Below are 22,679 nucleotides of genomic sequence, written 5' to 3'. Positions count from 1 at the left end.
ACAGTTGACTATGAATGATGGTGGCCTAAATAACTTCAAAATAAGGGTATCAAACTTTAAACCAGTGTTACTCAGCCGCTGATACACGCGATTAGGACCGCCAGCCTGTAAAATATTAGGGTTATTCACGAGTTCGAGTAACGCGCTCGGTAACCGAGTAACGTATTAAAAGTGCAACGCAGCAACAACAAAATACATATCTAGTGGTGTGTTGCAATGTTACTACGTTAGTCAAGCATTTGGTTTGACTAACATTTGCGTTGCACTTTTACTCTTTTTTCAATGTTGCCATATTTCTTATACATAAGAAAAAATTTTACTCCGAATATGTATTTATCCTAAGCATTTCGTATGGGCAGCATTTAAAATTTGTTTTGTTTTTGATTAATATTAAATATTGTGTTAAGTGAAGAGCAGGAGATTTGGCAAAAGTAAGTTAACAAATTAAATATAATTTTTAAATTAAAATGTTTTAATTTAGTGAGTAATGTACAAACAAAAACACGGAAAAGAAAAAATTCAGTACGAAAATGGACAAATGAGGAATATTTAAAAATATTAGAATATATTCATGCAAACGGACATTTTGAGGTTGGATGACAGTTTGTTTTTATTATTTTCACAAAACTTGATTCGTTTTAATTATAGAAACAAACAGTCCAAATATATTATAAAGAACTATTGGAAGTGACAAAAATTGATGCGACGTGGGACTTAGTAAGATTTAAGATGAGATATTTTAAGCAAAATTTGTTAACGCAAACAATTGGCGCAAGTCTACTGGCGCCGGCTTGCTAGATGACGAAGAAGTCACATCTGTAAGAGGTAATTAAAATCAATTTTATGATAGTATAAATGTTATATATATGTTACCTTTTTGTTTGTAGATAAGGTAAAATTGATGTGTCCGTATTATGACCAATTGTCGGAAATATTTGGTGAGAAAGCTTGGAGTAACGAAATTGTTTTACAATCTTCTGTTATGGTATTCGACGAGAAGAGACGTTGAAATAGCGAACAGCGAAGAAGCAACACCATTTAGCACAATATTTTATGCAGATATACTGACAGAAAATACTGTGCAACAGACCACTACTAACAGAAGCGAGGTTAACACACAAAAAAAAACTACACCAGGGAGGATTCGTTTCGAAAACAATTTAAGACGTAATAAACAAACATCCGCCATTCAGGAACTAAGCGATATTGAACGCAAACAAGAGGAGTTCCAAAATCGGAAGCTTCAACTTGAAGTAGAAAAATTCGAGTTTCGCAAAGAATTGGAACTAAAAAAATTGCGCATGAAGGAGGATAAGATGAACATGAGATTCAGGCTAAAAGAGGAGAAGTTAAAACAAAAAGAGAGATTGGCGATATATGAACTGGATTTAAAATATGGCAAAACAAACGATAGCTAATTTTTTAATTTTATTTTGTCCTAACTAATTAATGATTGAATTTAGTTTTAAGTTTTAATAAATATTAAAATTTAATTTTATTATTTTTAATCTATTAATGATAAGTTCGATACATTTAGTGTATTAGGTTTAGTATATATAGTATATAAGTTTAGTTTAGTTTTGAACTTTTTAATAACATTACCTCCTTATATTTAAGTTTAACTGTATATTTATTTTTTAACAGTTTTTCATATTACTCTTACTTTTACTTGTATTTTTTCATTTTATAAATTATATTTATGTTTTCACTATTTTAAGTTTCTTATAAATGCAAATTAATTAAACATAAGATTGTAAATTGACTTTCTTTTACTTTCATAAGCACTAGATTCGTTGTTATAGAGTAACATATCAGGAAGATCTTCCTCTGCAGAAATATGTATTTCTTCACGGATTTGACTTTTAAATTCAGTAAGCAATATGTTGTGAAGAATACAGCACACAAGTATCCATTCACAACAAAATTTATGACTTTTGTTATTTTTAATTCGAACTCTTAGTGCTTTCAAGCTACAAAATTTTTCCTACAATAACCCAAAACAATGTTCCACCCGAACTCGATATTTACTATGGCGTTTATTGAACTGAATTCGTTCTTCAATGGTAAGTTCCTGTGCGTTGCTTCTATATGGTGTTATAATGATATCAGACAACGGATATGCGGAGTCACCAGCAATCCATGATTGATTAAAAAAAAAAAGATCTTTTTCTGTTAAAAGTATTGAGTTCGAAAAAACTTTAGCATCGTGAGTCGAGCCGGGATAACCAACAACAACATCTCTTATTCTTAATTTGTAATCACAAACAGCTTGAAGTTTAATGGAATAAATGTGATTTCTTGAAAAATATTTTTCATGATTAATTTGTGGTGCTTCTGCAATTTTTATTTCAGTGCCATCAATATAACCAATGCAAAACGGTAATTCATTGTACGTGTCACTTATTATTTGTTCCTGATGTGCTTTGCCATACGATGTACTTCGGCAATATTGTTATAAAAACACTAAAAATTCTTTGTGTAATTTTCATCAAAGTTGCACTATCGCCAATTCCAAAAGTAGCTGCTACCTTCCTAATTGACGCACTCTCTCCTGAAGAGCCCAAACGATACAGAACTATAGCTAACTGTAATGCAATCGGAAACTGATTGCTGGCGTTTGCTTTTTTAAATATTTCAGATTCAGAAATCAAGGCAACTAAATAAGCAAATTGATTTCTGTTTACACGCATCAAAAACCGACCATCATCTAAACTTGGTTAAAATGTTATTGCGACAGTCACTGCTTTTCGGTACGATGTGATTAAAACCACGGCGATTGGAATAAACTACCAACACATTACTTCTTAAATCGCTCAATATATCATCAACTTCTTCCTCGTCACTACCTTCATCTGAAAAACATTAATTGTAATCATCCACGCACATTATATTTTCCATTAACAATGCTTACCATTAAGCCATTTTATCCTGTTTTAACTATAACATTTGTAACTCAAAAGCTAACAATTTTGCTTTTTTCAGTTAATTTTGGCATAATAAATTAATGTTTATTTTAAATTCTTAAAACAAAACAAAAGTTTTCACAATCACTTACAAATTCATCAAAAATCAGCTGATTTTAACAACTGTCGTTAACAAATCGACACAATCACGTGTACTCACGAGTTAGCGTAACTAGTTGCACTTTTACTCGGTTACCGAGCTCGTTACTCGAACTCGTGAACCCTATTGAATTTTTGGCTTTAACGATATTATTTGTTTGGAAAATATTGATACTACTCTTTGCATCGGTTGCTTTTAATATTTTATTTGTAAAATACATTGAGTATTTTTTTGATTTACAGCATGTCCTAAGTCGAGAATCACTACTCTAATTTATGCAACGTCTGCACACATTTTATTGTTGAAGTGTTGTTCAAGAGAAGTGCGTTGATTTATTGGATCCTAAGTGCTCTCTTTTTCTTACGAACAGTGAAACTTCTAAAATTTTTAGTGACAATACTTAGTTGATGCAGAGTAAGTTTGAGACAAGGTCAATCTTTCAACAGATTCTTACTGTAGCATGGTGCGAAATTTTTTATTCCAAAAATTAGCAAATACAAAAAACGTAAATGTTATTTCAAGTTTTTAATTTTTAATTGTGAAGATCCAAGAAATGATAATCCAATTACAAATCAATAATCATTTTATCACACTCGGTGTATAAATATAAGTTTAAAAATTTGCCTCCATAATTTCTAAATAGACACGTTCTACCCGGAATCCGTCTGCATAACTTTAGCGACAGCCATTTCGAAATCTTCTTGAGTAGCATGCTGACGACACTGATGCAATGTTTACATACCAGCTTCTATGCAAACGTCTTCAACTTTTGCACCAGAAGGTATAAGTTTAGCTATTTTACGCAACTTAATGCCGCGGGTCAAGTTCATTTTACGAAAATGAAACGAGTCTTCATTTGGTGAAGAAGATTCAATATTTTTTTATAATCGAATTATCTTTTTTCACAACAGCTTTAAATATTTCGGAAGAATATACACTTTTGCCTAAGAGCAAGCTCTAAATAGTCAAACTGATCATTTATGTTACTTACTGAAATTATTTTATAATTACCTTTGAATATTCTGCTAAGAATATCTGTTTCAATATTTTACGATGATTATTTAACTCAATTAATTTGTAAAATTGGTTCATTAACTTGTACGTTCTCCTCCATTGCATAATATGTAAACAAAGTATTGAAATCAAAATATATTCACAGTTGATATTAGCTCTCAAAATGCAACTCGCACACTTTTTTCAACTAAATGGCTAAATGTATGCAGTGCAAAAAATTTCATTTGGTTTAGCATCAACGTAGCACAACTCGCACACGCCCATAAAATCCGATTTCATTTCCAACTTCGAAGATTTCGTTGAAATCAGATTAATCGAATAATCAGAGAAGTTTGAATTTTAAAAAAATTCGAATAATATGAACAGCACTACTGTAGAGTTTACAAACAATATGAGAAAGAGAATGAAAATAGCAAAAAAAACACAACGTAACCGTTAATGAAAACAGCACAGCTTAGTAGCAAAAAGTGCTAATGGTGTAAACAATTTGCATTCAAATTTATGCTTCAGTTTCAAGAAAAGTCCTAATATTGTTATAAATTTCAAAGATTCCAAAGAATTGTTTACAATAAATAAAGTAGTGTATGTAGATGTTCTTCTTCATTGTTTTGTATATGTTTTTTACAATACGAGCATTATTGTATGTATGCAGATAAGGCAGTGAAGCGAAAGAAAGAAGTAAGGGAGGAAAAAGAAATGACGAGAGAAGAAAAGAGTTTTTTGGTTAAGACACACGCGTTTTTGAGAAGTTGATAAGTTTTAAGAAGCTTTTGATAAGTTTAATATATTTTGAGAAGTTTGAACTTTTAAAGTTAAAAAAGACAAAAAAAAAACACTAAATTTTATTTTATTATTAAAGAAGTTTTTTTTTGGATTGAATAAAAGTCTGAGGTTCTGTAAGAGTATCAAAAAATATTGCATATTTTTTTAAAGAAAATAACCACATGTATATATAAAATATAAATCTTGTAACGACACTTTTAGTTCACTTGTTTTATTGCAGGGACATACTAAGCTGTTTGTTCAGAGTCGTTGTCATATTTTTTATTAGAATAGAAACACAATATATAATTTCTATCTTGAGAGTGATTTTTATTAGAAAAAAATAATTATAGTTTCATAGGAGTTTAATTTTACGATAGTTTCTGCTATCATATTGTAACGTTATCGGCTGTAATGCATGTTCATTCGAATCGTAGGATTTTGTACAATGAAAAACTTCTTGACTTGAGAATCTATATACTTTATTTCATCAGTAGTATTAATATTATAGTATTTTATTCCGAAAAATTTTCCGAAACACTACACAACTAAAATAATTCTGACTGGCTTAAACTACCAATTGACATAAACAAATTATTTTCAATCATTCCATTGCTGCCATGATTAAAATCGTAACAATATGTTGTATAATTTTTATTCTCTAAAAGACATGTTGGGGATCATTGTGCATAATTTTATTTATTCAATTGCGCCTAAAAACTAATTAGCAATATTTTTATATCGGGTATTTAAAATAGTCGATATTAATAATTTTATAGTATAATGATTAATATTTAATTTATTAGGTAAATCAGACATTTTGAATAAGTGACAAAGCTTCTGTGTTGCAGTGAACTTCAAGTCTTCTTTATATGCTTCAGCCTGAAGCGTGATTATTTCAGCATGTCGCAACATGCAAATCACGATGAAAGTCGGTGTTACAGACATACCATGGAGCATTGGTAAATGTTCTTACTATGTTGTTTTGATATCGTTGGATTATCTGCCTATTTGACTTCGATGTGCAACCCCAGAGTTGAGATTCGTATGCCCAAATTAGACGTTGCACCTGCTTATGTATTATTAGCTTGTTTTCGACTGATATAACGGAATGTCGTCCAAGTAGCCACTTAATTGAGTTGAATTAAAGATTTAGTTCTTAATGTTGTTTTTTTGACATGTTCACGTCTCAGTCTCGCATCAAGTGTCATGCCCAAGTATATATTTGTATTTGCGTATGGAATTTGTTGGTCATCAATATACAGAGGTACATTTCTAATTTGCTTATATGTGAACACAACATGTACAGTTTTCATACACACACAACGTATTTAATTTTATTTTCTTTTGTTAGTCCACTCTAGCACTTGGTTAAGAAGGGCTTGAAGGCTCGTTGTGGCATTTTCTTGGCATCTGAGTTATAATTCAGAGACGTGTGGAATTTCATTACATATTAATGAGAAAGGAAAATCTATGATGTGAATGATGATGATGATATCTAGTGAGAAAGGAGTCAAGATAAATGCTATCGCTATTTGCTATTGTAAAAATATTAGCCAAGTATTCACAAAATGCATTAGATATGTTGCGATCATCTTTCTTCAGGTTTTTCGAGTATTTCCACAGGGAATAAATGGTATTCCATTGCTAAGATATACTTTTACAGACTCGTTTTTAAATAGTTTGATTTGCGTACTCAGATATTTAGTTAATCTATTAAGCTATTGTTGGGTGGATACCCTCCATTTTTGTGTAAACTTCCATTCCATTTTTGTATAAACTTGTGTTTTTTTGAAATCAAGTATCGAATGTTAGCAGAAACAGATTTGGGGATGAGATTTAGAATTGGAGAATGGACTACACTTCCATGCTGCGTTTTGAAGAATCCGCGTAAATATGCGGACTTCATCGTCAAGCTGTTGATTGGACCAAATTTCAGAAGATAAGTCCACATTCACATCTAGGGACTTGAATGAAAAAGAAATTTTTTATAGCATAGGAAGATATAATCGTTTTGATAGGAGCCAGCAATGTCTAAATTAGATTAGATAATGCTGGTTACGAATCGATAATGGAGGATCATGCTCTCCGTATATGAAACGAAAACAACGAGTTGCTAATCAAATTATGTATTAACCATGATTTGAAAACCTGTGGTTCAATGTTTGCAAATAAAATAAATCAGAAAATAACATGGAACTCACCAAATTGACAAATTCGGACCACGTATGGTATGCTATGTGGTGTATGAAACAACAGCAGCGCCGAAAATAATAGCAATGAGCTCTAAAAATCGATATGAGCGCACTATATACTGTAATACAAACTATTTACCAAAAAAACTGTAACCCTATTAGACCCATCGAGGACAAAAATAGTAATGTCAACACAATTAAAGAGGAGCAAGCAAAAATAAAGAATATTTCAAAAGTATACTAAATACAACTTGTCAGCTTAACGATAAAAAATTAACTCTCCGCAGAAGGCACAACTAAATAGACAAATCAACCCCGACCCATCCAATCCAGCTGATACTAAAAATGCACTTAAATCATTGAAAATAAGGAGAGCGCCATGAAGTAATAGGTTTGCTGTAGAATGTTTTCAAGCAGATACTACATATGCATCAAATATATTGAAGATTCTTAAAACAGTATATATTTCAAAAAGTGAAATAAATCAATTATAATCAAAATTTCTAAGAAGAATTACAAGAAAATATGCACGTTTGGCTAAAGCTACGTTTGGATAACTTAAAAATGTATGTTTATGTACGCTTTAATCATCAGACAAAAAAACCAAAACCAAAATTTTTGATGCCTGTATAAAATCAGTTTTGCTTTACGGTTGTGAAACTTGGCATGTTTCTGAGAAATGATTTACGCATATGGTGGGATAAAACAATAAGTATTACTTGATTTCAGCAAATTTGCGAACAAGATACGATTATAAAAGAAATGTGTAAGTGTGTTGTACGGTTAGTTGGGACACACGCTGAGAAAAAGTGACACAAAATAGCTCATGCCATAGTAGAGCGGAACTGACCCAGGAAACAGGAAAGCTGATTGGTGAACTTCGCGCAACAGAGATTATTTGAGAAGCTATGTGAATACACTTTGTTAACAAATAACACTTCGTTCAATAATGTGTGTGACTGACACATAGATGGCGGCACTAATACTAAATAAATATTTTTTTTCGAAAGTGGCAACCTTTTTACGCTTACCGTCAAAATCATATGTTAATCCGACCATTTGTTTACAAGTTACAGTGCTTTAAGTGACGCTACTTTTGAGTTTTCAAAAAAAAAATGAATTCAAAGCAATTCCGTGTGCTTATTTATCATTGTTTTTTAATGAAAAAAAATACTGTTCAATGCCAGGAATGGCTTGAAAAACATTATTCGGACTCTGCTCCATCAAAAAGAAGCATTCGTTATTGGTATGCCGAATTCAAACGTGGTCGTACAGACACCGATGACATTCCATCTACTGGACGGCCAAATGACGCTGTTATTCCGGAAAACGTTGAAAAAACACTGAAAATCATTATGTCCGACCGTAAAGTGAAAGTGAGGGAGATTGCTGACATTCTACAGATATCAGCAGGCAGTGTGCACACCATAATTCACGAACATTTGGGTATGAAAAAGGTATTTTCCAAATGGGTGCCGCGTTTGCTCACACCGGAGCAAAAACAACAACGGACATGTCTACGCGCAATAAGTCGGAGTTTTTGCGTCGGTACATCACGATGGATGAAACATAGATCCACCATTTCACTCCAGAGTCAAATGGGCAGTCTGCTGAGTGGCATGCAGCCGGTGAAGGCCGCCTAAAGCGACCAAAGACGCAGCAGTTGGCTGGCAAGGTTATGGCGTCTGTATTTTGGGATGCGCATGGAATAATATTCATCGACTGTCTCCAGAAGGGGAAGACCATCAACAGCGACTATTATATAGCGTTATTGGAGCGTTTGAAAGACGAAATCGTAAAGAAACGGCCTCATATGGCGAAGATAACGGTTTTGTTCCACCAAGACAATGCACCGTGTCACAAGTCGATGAAAACGATGGCAAAATTGAACGAATTGAGCTACGAATTGTTGCCGCACCCACCATATTCTCCAGATCTGGCCCCCAGCGACTACTGGCTCTTCGCAGACCTCAAAAAGATGCTCCGTGGTAAGAGATTTGGCTCAAATGATGAAGTAATCGTCGAAACTAGCGTCTATTTTGAAGGCAAAGAAAAATCGTTTTACAAAGGCGGTATCGAAAGATTGCAAAAGCGTTGGAATGATTGTATCTCCCTAAAAGGGGACTATGTTGATGAATATAAACGAATTTTGGCAAAAAAGTGTGTTTTAATTAGTTAGTCACACACATTATTGAACGAAGTTTTAATGTTTATAATTTTTTAAATACATCAATAATAATAATACTAATAATAATAATAATAATAATAATAATAATAATAATAATAATAATAATAATAATAATAATAATAATAGTAATAATAATAATAAGAGCCATATTGTGTAATCATGGGCTTGTCAAAACTGAAAGTGTTGTTGCTTTTAAATTAAAAAAACTGAAGGTGACAGAAAAAATATTATGTCGGTTCAAATTTGTTCATGAGAACTGAGGCTATCTGTGCATCGGCATTCGTTCAAGTCTAAATAAATATGAAATTGTGATAATTAAACGGGGACAGATAGTGGAAAAGCGAAAATTAACTAATTTAATTTTAAAGATTTTATTTTAGCATTTTCTATTTTTTATGTTATTATTATTTCGTTATGTTATATCAAAACGTGTTTTGATATAATTTTATAGCATACATTTAATTTAAGCTGAGAATATATTGAAAAACTGCAATATTATGAAGAAAGAACTGATCATTCAATAAATAAAGTAATCCCTCTAATGTACCTGTGTGAACGCAGTTTAAATACATTTGTTACACATCTTGCACATCTGATTGATAACAACACTTTCCATATTGTTCCCTTAAACCAGGGGGCAATATACACGAAACCAAGATCCAAATTGATACCGAAAATAGTTTCAGAGTCATAACTAAACATTTCAATTACAACAAGAAAAATTACTACACATACCAACTGAAGAGCACCAAAGGCCTTGTTGTCGTCATTAAAGGAATTGAGTCAGATGTAGAAGCCATCGAGATCACAAATGTCCTAAGCGAAAAGCTTCAACGCTACAGCAGTTATTAATATTGTTAATGAAGATAAAATTCCACAACCTGTGTTAAAAGTTTAACTTTACCCAACTTCTTCTAAACTTAAAAAAAAACTGAAACCCATTCCATCTACAACTTGAAGTACGTACTTTACCGAAGATTTAGGAGCCCCACACCGTTGAAGAGCCCCACAAACGAAATGGTCCTGTAAAATGCACAAAATTCCAAGAGTATGGCCATACTCTCATATTGCACTATTTGTTCAGTGTGCGTACCATGTGGCAAGTAGTTCCGATTGTAATAAAAAAGGATTAAAGGATACCAACTACAGAGGTTGTCCAATTTATAAAGAACTTAAGCACTCATTAGTTCTGCAGAAAGAAGACTTACGTAATCCTACAAGAAGTACCCCCATCAAATTAGTTGAAGTACCCCAACCTTTATCTTCTATGCTACTCCAGCTTTTTCATATGCTAATGTCGTTAATTCGGACACGTAACAAGCCTCTCCAGTTCAAAGTAATAGTTTGAAAATGATGATCTCCACTCTCACCCAGATCTTAACTCAGTTTATGTTAGTCATATCCAAACTACTCTTAACGAGATAGTTAAAATGCAAAGCCAATTGAAGCAAATGTTTTTGTCTAATAAATGAGTACTTTAAAAACATGTTATACCAAATTTTTTTCGTACGAAGTGCGCGCACTTCTCAAACGCTCCGTGAGTTTTAATGTTTTTTAACTGGAAAGGCGTGTGAAGTGATCCCAAAATTGTTAGATTCGGTTGAGCCCGCGAATCTAAAGCTAAAGCTGTCGAACTGGTGTCCGATTTTGGGAGAAAAATTGTAATTTCTGTAAATTTAACACTGCTGATAAAGACAGCACATAATGTTCGTTGAAGTCCAAGAATGGTTTTTACGGCGAGAAAAAAAATCGAATTATTGCTATTCAATCAAGCTCTAATATAAAAATGAATCACAAAATGTGTTGGTAAGCGCATAACTCAACAACGCCTGGACCAATTTGGTCAATTATTGATTAATTATTGCTATTCAATAAAGTTCTAATCTTATATATAAAAATGAATCGCAAAATGTGTTTGTAAGCGCATAACTCAACAACGCCTGGACCAATTTGGTTAATTCTTTTTTTTTAAATGTTCGTTGAAGTCCAAGGATGGTTTTTATGGCGAGAAAAAAATCGAATTATTGCTATTCAATAAAGTTCATATTACATTACAAACACTCACTGTTGTCTAAGCAACATCATCAGTATTTCAAATATTTCAAATTCCAAATATAATAATTACATATTGTCATTAATATATGAGCTGTAAATAACTTAAATACGTACTATTATTGTTTTTTGAGTTTTCTTTTTATATCGTGCTTTGTGCAAAGTGTTTAATTACCTATAATCACTAATTATTGCATGTGACACAATTTATATTCGATATGCCTCCTGTAAGACGAAGTAATTTAGAAGAACCCGAAATACTACAAACCTAACTAATTATCGATCTAATCATACTGCATAAAAACGTGAGGACCAAAATGAACTTGAAAGAATTCAGATTAAGTTAGTTAACCATTATCTCCACTATCCAAGCGAGCCACCCACCTTTTATATATTTGTCACCTTTAGGTTTACACTGTCCCTTTAAATTATTTTTCAACCAGGTTTGAACCCTAAGCTCGGCTCTTAGTTTGAAACCCTCTGGCAGACATACCAGTCGGGGTTTTGTAGTGGATCCCAGAAGGGTGGCCAAAGTTCTTGGAAAAGAAGATATTTTGGTCACTCGAGCTGAACCCCACACACCGGGGTGACTATTCTGTTCCGGAGATTTTTTTGCCCCGAGTATAAAATAGGTACCAACAAAACACTGCCAAATTCCAAATCTTTTTGACAGAACGAAGCCCGTCGAGTCCGCTAGCTTATAATAAATTTTTGCTAAGTAATTAAATTAAATAAATAAAATTGAAAACAAACATTTCAGGAAATATTGCCGGTGGAGCGCTCGCCGACGTTAGAGCGCGGACAAGCCTTTCCTACTTTACCTGTAATGCAAAATGCATATAAAAAGCTCTCTTGGAGCGAACAATGTTTTACTCCAACAAACACCTTTTCAACAAATATGTTCTCTTCAAACATGCCTACCTCTGCAGTAAGTACCACTACAACAACAACATCAATTTCATCATCAACTACAACAATAACAACAGTAATCTCAACTTCTTCTTACCCACTAATGTCAGTAAACTCTGTACAAACAAAAACAACATCAACGAAAGCAAATAGCATCGCATCACCATTGAAATAAGCTTCTCCACCAACTAGCAAATTAGTGCAAAACATAAATAAAAGTAATGCTAACAAAACAAACAATCACGCAAATGCAGATAAACAAAAATTAAAACGAAGCCAAGACACTCAATCTCCACACAAACCTACGTTTGAAAATAACAATAATAAAAAATAAAAAAATAAAAATCAATGCAGTGCACAAACAACATTACAAACAGATTTGAACTACTAAAAGAAGATGAAGATAATGTAAAAGCTCGCAGTGGAACAAAAAGATACAAAAAAATCTAAACCGCTTCCAATTTACATTCCAAAAAGTCTAATAATTTAGCACTTTAATAAATGCACTAAATTCACTAGAAAACTGTAAATATGATATAAAAGGTCTACCAAAAAATGAAGTCAAACTCCAACCATTTGACTCAATTCATTACACTACCATAATAAAGCTACTAAAATAAAAAAAAAAACTGATATTACACCTATAAACCAAAGGAAAAACGATGTTTTAAGGTTTTCGTACGTAGTATGCACTACTCTATTGACACAAATGAAACTAAAAAAAGTCTTCATGAGAACGGTCATGAAATTTTAAATATCCTAAACGTATTATAGCCACGCACCAAGAGGCCATTCAATTTATTCTCTATAACATTAAAACAAAATGTAAATAATAAAGAAATTTACTCAATTCAGTATTTGCTTCACTGCAAATTCCAGTTTGAGCCACCTCGCCCATAAAAAGTTATACCTCAATATTCTAACTGTCAAAAATATGGGCACACAAAAAATTTCTGCACTAAGTCACCAGTTTGTGTTAAAGGTGCAGAAAATCAGAAAACCGTCAGTTGCCCAACTGTAATGGTATATCTATAGTTGACCTTACTCAATGTTAAGGCCGCCTTTGATGACTATTGCATTCATATTCTTCTTTATACTTATGTTCTGATTTAAATAAGCTAACCATTGCATTTTTGTAATTTATGGCATGAGTCAGAAAATGATACTTCTGACATAAATAATTTGCCGCTTGAAATTCGGTTAAGAGCTCATGTGGTGTCAAATATATTGAGACCACACAAATCGGAAAACATGTGAATGTGAGACACATGACAAACAAATGCACAGTAAGTACTTACTATGCATTTCTTGTCTTAAGTAATGTGTCATTTATAAATAGGAAGTATATATAATTGTAAAGTATATAAGAATAACCAATTAGAATTAAGAGAATATTGTTAGAATAAAATAAATATATCATTTAAAAATAAATAATGAAACTATTGTAAGATTTAGAATAAGTTTCTGAAGACAGTCTATTGTAGAACGTGATCTGACTAAGATCATAATAATAATATACTAATAAATGATTAAATAAAATAAAAAACTTTTCATATAATTAATGTGTTTTCATTAAATCTCAAATTAAATCCCATCACACCAACAAAAGGAAATACTAAAAACATCAGCTGTGCATTATGCGGACAAAAGCATACAGCCAACTACAAGGGATGTGAGGTATACAAATCACTTAAAATCAAACGATATCCTATCCTGAGAGAAAAAGTAAGATCCGTACAAACAAGCCACCAACAATCTTCTTACTCAATAAACAATGCAACCATACAAAACACAAACGCCAACTTTCCACAGACGTTATCGTATGCGTTGAAGGAAATGATGAAGACATTGATAACACAAATGTCAAGAATGATGAACATTTTAACGGCGTTAGTTACAAAAATCAATGGGTAAATATAATGACTTGAAAATAGTAGCATGGAATACACACGGTATCAGCAAACGTCTACTAGAACTGAGAACAATGCTCGATAGAGAATATACACCAAACAGATCAAATATAATCTACAAGTGTCCATATTCAAGATACAAAAGGCCAGTTAACAGTATCAGCTATATACTGTCCTCTGAAATACAATTACTCGCAGAATGTATACTTGAACTACTTTAATACTCTTGGTAATCGGAACATAGCTGGTGGAGATTTTAATGCAAAAAAAAACAAACACTAAAAGAAAAAATTTACATAATGCTATCTTTGACAAAAAAGCAGACATCTTAAGTACAGGTGAACCTACGAAGTGGCCTTCAGATATAAACAAAGTACCAGACGTGATTGACTTTTTCGTGACCAAAAATATAAATAAACGATTTCTTACAGTAAGTACACTTCCTGACTTATCATCTGATCATTCACCAATTATGCTATTATATGTATCCGAACCAAAACTAAACATATCAAGGACAAAATTAATATATAATTACGAAACATGTTGGGACACATTTAGAGAGATTCTTAATACTGACCTAACTGTTAATGTTTCCTTGAAATCTGAAGACGAAATCGAAAGCGCGATTGCATATTTAATCGAAATTAGTGCTTTTGCCCTGACAAATTCTATCCCAACACTAAAACAAAACGTTGTTCAAAATAAAATTTCGCCGGCCGTTAAACAAAAGATAATTGACAGAAGAAAACTGAGAAAACAGTGGCAAATAAATCGGTTCCCTGAACTTAAAAACAAATTAACAAAAGAACTTAAAGACCTGCTACTTAATGAGAAAAATGAAAACCTATAAAAACGCATAATGAACCTGACAGCTGACAAATCCACAAACTACTTGTTATGGAAAGCAACTAAAAATATTAACAACTCTATCCTGCATCAACCACCTCTGAGGAAAGTAAATGGATTTGGGCTAGAACCAACTCCGAAAAAGCTGAACTTTTTGCCTTCCATTTTGAAGCTACGTTTAGTAACCCAAAACAGCAAGATAGCGCCGTAGCACAGAGCAGCTCTACTCAAAATATACTCAAATTCTCAAAATATCGCAATAAAGAAAGTTTCTATAACAGAGATTAAAAATATTATGAAATATAAGATCAAATTAAAAAAATCACTGGGATATGATGGTATTACGGGAAAGATTCTGACTAAGCTGCCTCAACAAGATCTTGTATGTCTGAGAAATGTGTTTAATTACGTTCTTCAGTTTAGGTATTATTCAAAAGTATGGAAAGTATCAGAAGTAATAACTAACATATACCCAAACCAAATAAAGACATAACTCTCACAAGCTCATACAGACCAATTAGTCTCTTTCCAGTAATGTCAAAATTGTTTGAAAAAATACTTTTAAAAAAACTAGAACCGATTCTCCACAAAGATAAACTTATTCCTAACCACCAATTCGGTTTTCGAAAAAAATATTCGACTATACAATAAGTCCACAGAGTTGTAAATAAAAACACAAGTGATATTGATACAAAACAATTTTCCTCGGCAGCATATCTAGACGTTGCAAAGGCTTTTGACAGCGTTTGGCATGGTGGTCTCCTGAGCAAATTATCTCAGCTATTTCCAACAAACTTTTAACTCATAATAAAGAGCTATCTACAAAATTAGATACTTTTATGTAAAGTATAAATACTCAATCTCCGAACTTAAACAAATGAAAGCTGGTGTGTCACAAGGAAGCGTACTAGGCCCATTACTCTGCTATACACTGCCGATATCCCGATACCTTCTGATCCTCAAAATTTGATAGCAACTTTTGCAGACGATACAGCACTAATTGCAGCTGATATAAACTTTAACAAATCCACAGACAACTTACAGAATTACTTAAACGCAACGCTGGAATGGTTTGACAAATATGGAGTTCAAGTTAATACAACTAAAACAGTTCATGTCATCTACACAAATAACCTAAAACCTAAATGACCTAAAACGTATAAAAATTAACAGTGTTGAAGTCTTCACACACACAAAGGCAAATTAACTTGGTATTACTACAGATAGCAGATTAACTTGGAAAGACCATATCAAAGCTAAAAGTAATGAAACTAAGCGTCGCTTTCGACAATTGTACTGGCTACTCTGCTCAAAATCAAAACTAACAGTGGATAATGAACTACTAATATATAAAACGATAATCGCTCTAATTTGCAAATGCAAATCTAACCTACAAATACTGCAAAGACTACAATCAAAGTACTTTGGACTATCGTTAACGCTGACTGGTACATCTTAAACTACGACATTCATCGTGACTTAAAAAATACCTTTCGTTGCAGACGTTATCTGAAAAAATAGTAAAAATCACACGGATAGACGAAGTCACAGACGAAGCCACATATAATAGACGATTGAAACGCTTATATCCATCAGAACTAGCAATATAATAATTCATAACTATTTAATATGTTCATAATGCAATGCTAATCTACTTCTACTAAAACTTATATTTATCTTATACTATTTAACTAAAACAAGTTTTTATTACTTATTTTTAATAGTTGATACATGTAATTCTTAATATTGATTTGAGATATTATTTTAATTTCCACTATTTAAAAATATATACCAGATGCCAAATCTTGGCAGTTGTATAAATAAAGGGAAGAATTAAAAAAAAAATGTGTACATGGAATGCAAATGGTTCAAGCCAACACAAAACGTATACTAAACGAAACTCGGTAAATGCTATGTTATTGAAAAAACGGGTATTTTTATTAAACAAATATGTTTAAATGATGTTTTATATAACGCTTTCATTGATTCAGGCAGTGGCGTGTCAGTAACTAAACGCAACATAGCAGATATACTGAATTGCAAACTAATAAAGTGTGTGAAAACGGTAAATAGTTTTGTCGGCGGTTTAATATTTGTGTTCAGAAAAGACAGTAAATTTGTCAATATCTATTGAGGGACAAAAGTACAATTCCGAAATACTAGTGGTCAAAGATAATACCATGGCATATGATGTTATTATCAGTGTTGATGTATTGTCCAAATGTCGCGTTGTAATTGAAAATGATAAATGTCAAGTGTTTGCGGTAACAACCGAAAATATTAAGTGCAAAGAGAATTTATTGGTAAACGCACAAACTGAGTTATGTAATTAATTAAACAACTATTCTGAAGATTTTGGCGAAAATTCAAATGAACTCGGTAAAGCGAAAACAATGAAAATGGAGATATGACGGGACATCAAAGCACATAACGTATTATAGAGACTTATGTACAGATGTTGAAAGTAAATATAATAGATATGAATTAGATGTTTTATTTCCAGTATGAAAACAGTAACTCCAAGTCTTACGATGGCTGTTAAAATTGCTGAAATATGATTACATATCAAGTCATCGCCTAGGTAAACTAATGGGTCAACTTGTATCTGTAAACCTAATGTCGATTCACATTTCGAATGATGATTGGATCTTAACGATGCAACAGTAAGATGCAAATTTACAACAGATTATTGATATTTTAAAGAGATGTGTCGATTCAACATCGACACAATATGTCCAATATTGGACATACCGAAAAGAGTGCGATGGAGAATTGTGAGACTTTATCAAGATCATACTGGTCATCCAGGATGGCACAATAAAACGTATTAAATATTATTTGTGGTTTCAACTATGTCGAAATTTTGTTGAGGGGTGTTGATGCATGCGTTGAATATTGTTTTAATCAAAGCACAGCAAAGAAGAAATGTCAACTATGTGGTATGGAGATAGTGAGGGTACTGTTCGAGGTAATACATATGGATTATCTAAGACTTTTCATTGAATTAATTTACAATTTTCCAATAAAAGAGATCAGTGGAAATAAACTGTTGGCTACTGTAACTGATGATTCGATACCAAATATAAAACTCCAGAACCGTATAATGAAGGTAATCTCGTGCTTATTAAAATACTGCTTCTAAGTACAGGCGAGTCACGAAAGCTTGACATTAAATATCGCGGTGTTTGGCGATTTGACAGGTATGCCATTGGAGGGTGATCTGAGCAGCGTCGGTACAGTATAGTCATTAGTAGTGACAAATTGAAACCATGGTGTTCATTATTTCTTACAGTCGACGATGATTATGATGAAAACAACAATATTGACATACAATAAATTTGTCACTCGAGGACGAGTTAATATCAGGATGATCTGTTTTATTTTGGTTCATATTATTACTTCTCTTTATTATTGTTCATTTGTATATTTTTACGCTCTCATGAGTATGATCCTGTTAGAGTATAATAGTATAAGAGTTATAAATAAAAAAACGTAAAGTTAGTTATGCTTGACACTCACAAGTACGCAGACGTGTTTTATTTAACTCCAAGTCTGACACTATATAATTAAATCATGATCAGCAAGCTCCGGTTTTAACTAAAAGCATTTAGTTTTTTTCCCATTATCAAATAAATATCTACATATTTTTACAATATGTATTTAAATATCTCAATATTTCTAACTAGGATTTTAGGATTTTAAATGCTTTGAATGAAACGAAAGTTTCAAGTTGCAAGCGCCACTTAAAACTAAAAACATCTAGTGTTTATATTTTAACATTATTACGAAGATTGCTACATATTTTTATATGTATTTAAATATCTCAATATCAGTAGTTTTTAAATGCTATCTGCCGATAGTTAAAAAGTACAACTAGTTTTTATTGCAAAATTATGCTACGACGGGTCTAATCTGTACTTTACACAGTGTCGGCTAAACATCCTAACATCCTATTCTTAGAGGCTGGATTTTTTTCCGCTATCTTTGGTTTTTAGTATATTTCACTGTTAATTCTTTCTTTTTTGCAACTTGTTCAAGGGATAATAATTATTTCAGTTCTTTTTTTAATTTCAAATGTTATATTAATTTATTAAATGCAAAACATTATCTCAGATTATAAATATGTTTACTATATACTGCTTTTATTTTAGTAAAGCATCTTTTTATTTTAAAATAAAACTTTATTTAAGGTTTTATTATTATTTTACAATTTCAAGTTTTTATTTTATTAAATTTCACAGTTTAATTTTGTTAAATTAAAATTTCATAATATTATTTCAGTTTTCATGTTATTTAAATGATCGCTTTTATAATAGTTTCACAATAAACCATCACAACAAAAAATAGTAATTAGTAAAAAAATTTTTACAAATTGTGAAGTATCTTGGTTTGCCGACACTCACACTATTCAACAATTATTTTCTAATTACTATATGTTGAAAAAATTTAATAACTTATAGGAAGCAATATTTTTTAAATACATTACTCTCATATTATAACCATAATTTTTTCTTTCAGAGTGGTAAAAAAACAACTCATCAATATATTAAATGCTTGTTTTTGACATATCTTTTTTGTATGATATGAAATATAAAAATTTTAATCACAATAAATTTATGTTTCAATTATATAATATTAATATAAATTATAATATCAAAGTGAATATTAGAAAAGCAATGGTAAACATTCTTATTTTATAAATTAAAAATAATTTATTTATTCATTTATTTGAATTTATTAGTAAATGAAATGCTCATATCATTTGAACGGACGATTGGAATTTCGCAACATATTTCCAGTGAACATTCACAACAGACTGATTTTTGAATTTGACTGCACTAAAACTTAAGACGTAAAATTTTTTGCAAACAAAACCTAACTCTGAAGATTTTAAGACCATTGTTGTAGCTTCATATGTTTTCTTTCGTAAGTTGAGAAAATTTTTTTGTACTCTGAAAGAAAAAATTACGGCTGGTTAGAAATTGTAATGAACAAAGAAAGATATATGATGTATGTATACAAAATTATAAGTAATTAGGATTTAGTTGTTTAGATTGTAAACAATAAAAAATAAAATATTCAGTTCTCTGCAAACTTCTGTTAATGGAACTATAATCTTGACGTTAGCATATTATATGGATATTTAATTAATACATCCCATATGCTTCCTCCAATGACCTAGCTAGGGAGGCATGCTAAGAGATCAGGGCCCTGTTGCACCAACACTTTTCACTTTGCACTTTGCAAATTATTATGAGTTTTTGAGCATTTTTCTCTCAATGAGAACATAAAGCATTAATTTGAGAATTGAGTTATGCAAAGTTTTGAAAACACTCAAAAAATGCAAAGCTTTGCTCCAATGTACTTTTCAATGAAAAGTAAGGTATGGAAAGAAAAGTGAAATATTTGACAAAAAACTGGTTTTTTTGCACTTTCTGTTGCACCAATACTTTTTACTTTGCGCTTTGCAAAAGTAAACTGCAAAACTTTACAAAAAAATTGCAAATGATTAATTCACCCTGCAAATTTTGCAAATGATTGCTTTACACAAAAGAAAAGTTTCTTATGTATATTAATAAAAGACAAAATGCGTAAAATTAAAGAAATCATTAATAAATAAATAAAAAGAGTTTCAAAAAAATAGAAATAGAAAATTAGTTTAGGCAAATATTATTGCTGTTTTTGAAATAAATTTAGTTGCAATAATTAAAGGGATATATTACCGGACAATACATTTAAATTGTGACTTAAAGAGTTCAGTTTCTAAAAAAAATTTATAATACATTTAATATAAATATTTTATGTGAATTATTGTTCAAGCATGAACACTTATTTATTATAATGAACAGTTTATTATTATATTAAGTCTGTTGTCGTTCAAATTCAAAAATTATATACAAAAATTTTGTGTTTTGTATTAATGTAAAACATATAATTGTACTAAAATTATCAAATATTACAAATTGTAATAATATAAATTATTAAAATAAAATATTATTTTAAAAACTTTTATTTTAAACAAAAATTAAACTCATAAGTACATACTATCAAAGAGTATATATACATAGAGTGTGCATCACTCAAAAAATCTTAAAAATGAAGTGATGGCAATTTCACAAAAATCGGTCGCAGAAATCGGGGAAATAGTATTTGAGTTATTTTTGTGTCACATGGACTCGTTGTGACTCAATTTTTAATTTTTCAGCTTTAACATGCGGGAGAGTTTGGAGTGTTAAAGCATTTTATACTTAATGAGTTTTAAAGAAATTTGTATTGCTTTTCTGCGCTCTGAACTACAGTTGTTGGTATTTTTATGTAGAAAGGTGCATTTAACAATTGAGAAATCAAGAACAGCAACTAATGAAAATATCAAAGCAAGAAATGTCTGCAAAAATACAAAAAAACTTATTTTTTGTTCACAATCCATTTTTTTTCTTCATTATAGAATTTTCTGTAAAACCGAAATTTTTATTTTCAAGTTTAACTGAAACACATTTGTATAGAAGTAAACAGCACAGTATATTTTGTAAATTATTGTATGTTATTCGCAATTTTATGAAATTTTGGCGAAATTGTATTTCGTACAATTTTGGAGAAATTTGAACCCTCATAATTTTATATCTACTAATTAAAAAATTATTATTTTTTACAGCTTAGAATATTGTTACCATTTTTAAATAAAAACATGTTTAAATTCTATTAACAGTTAAATTCAAAAGTGAAAATGTTCAAAAATCCCTCGTGTATATACTCTTTGATACTATGCATAAATCATGTACTCATAGCATCAAAATATCAAACAAACAAAAAACAAATATACATACAGAATCGAAATGCTTTCAGAAACCAATACAAAATGAAAGTGATCTAATTTTTTAGTGCAACGCTTTGCTTTGCATTTTATGCCAGGGTCCTGTTGCATCAACACTTTTCACTTTGCACTTTGCAAAACTTATGAGTGAATTTTTTTTGCAAAGTAAAAGTGAAAAGCGTTGCACTAAAGACTTAACATGATTTACTTTGCACTTTGCAAATAAAAATTTCACTGCAAAGCATAGCGTTGCACCAAAAAATTAGATCACTTTCATTTTGTATTGGTTTTTGAAAGCATTCTGTATGTATACTTGTTTTTTGTTTGTTTAATATTTTGATGCTATGAGTACATGATTTATGCATAGTATGTACTTATGAGTTTAATTTTTATTTAAAATAAAAGTTTTTAAAATAATATTTTATTTTAATAATTTATATTATTACAATTTGTAATATTTGTATAATTTTAGTACAATTATATGTTATACATTAATACAAAACACAAAATTTTTGTATATGATTTCTTTTATTGACATTGAATCGTAGATAAAGAAGTTGTGTATATCCATATATATTGTGTATATCCATTATGCTTTTAATTTTTATGCTTTTAATTTTTTTTGCAGTGTAAAAAGTTATAAAAAAAGAATTTATATGTAAAGAGTATGGGTATGAGGTGTTTTAATAACAATTATATTGAAAAACAAAGTTAACAAATATAATAAGTTGCTTTTATATAAAAATTTAGTTGAAAATCTGTCATTATTATTTAATTTTAAAATATTATAAGTTATTAAAGTATAGTTTACTTGTCGCTGTGTATTATCGTAATAGAAAAGAAACCTACGCATAAAGGGCCTAAATTACTGATTTTATTTAGAACATTTCTCTCAATTTATACAAAATTACCTTATAACTAACTTAACT

General features: G+C 30.8%; 1 protein-coding gene across 1 annotated transcript; it reads left to right on the top strand.

The window, feature by feature from the left end:
* Positions 1-504: 504 nt before the first annotated feature.
* On the top strand, positions 505-1,425 carry LOC119668776. Its single transcript, XM_038078405.1, has 3 exons — positions 505-591; positions 649-825; positions 888-1,425. Exon 3 carries the CDS (start codon positions 915-917, stop codon positions 1,416-1,418), a length of 504 nt encoding a protein of 167 aa, XP_037934333.1. The 5' UTR covers positions 505-591; positions 649-825; positions 888-914; the 3' UTR covers positions 1,419-1,425.
* The last annotated feature ends 21,254 nt before the right edge of the window (positions 1,426-22,679 follow it).

Source organism: Teleopsis dalmanni, chromosome 1, assembly GCF_002237135.1.
Source record: "Teleopsis dalmanni isolate 2A chromosome 1, ASM223713v2, whole genome shotgun sequence".
In the NCBI taxonomy this organism is placed as follows: domain Eukaryota; kingdom Metazoa; phylum Arthropoda; class Insecta; order Diptera; family Diopsidae; genus Teleopsis; species Teleopsis dalmanni.
Note: the sequence above shows the minus strand (reverse complement) of the source record. Positions and strands in the feature narration are given on the sequence as shown.

What these genes read in the sequence shown, in the direction of transcription:
- LOC119668776 (XM_038078405.1), top strand. Translation starts at nt 915, where the DNA reads ATGACCAATTGTCGGAAATATTTGGTGAGAAAGCTTGGAGTAACGAAA.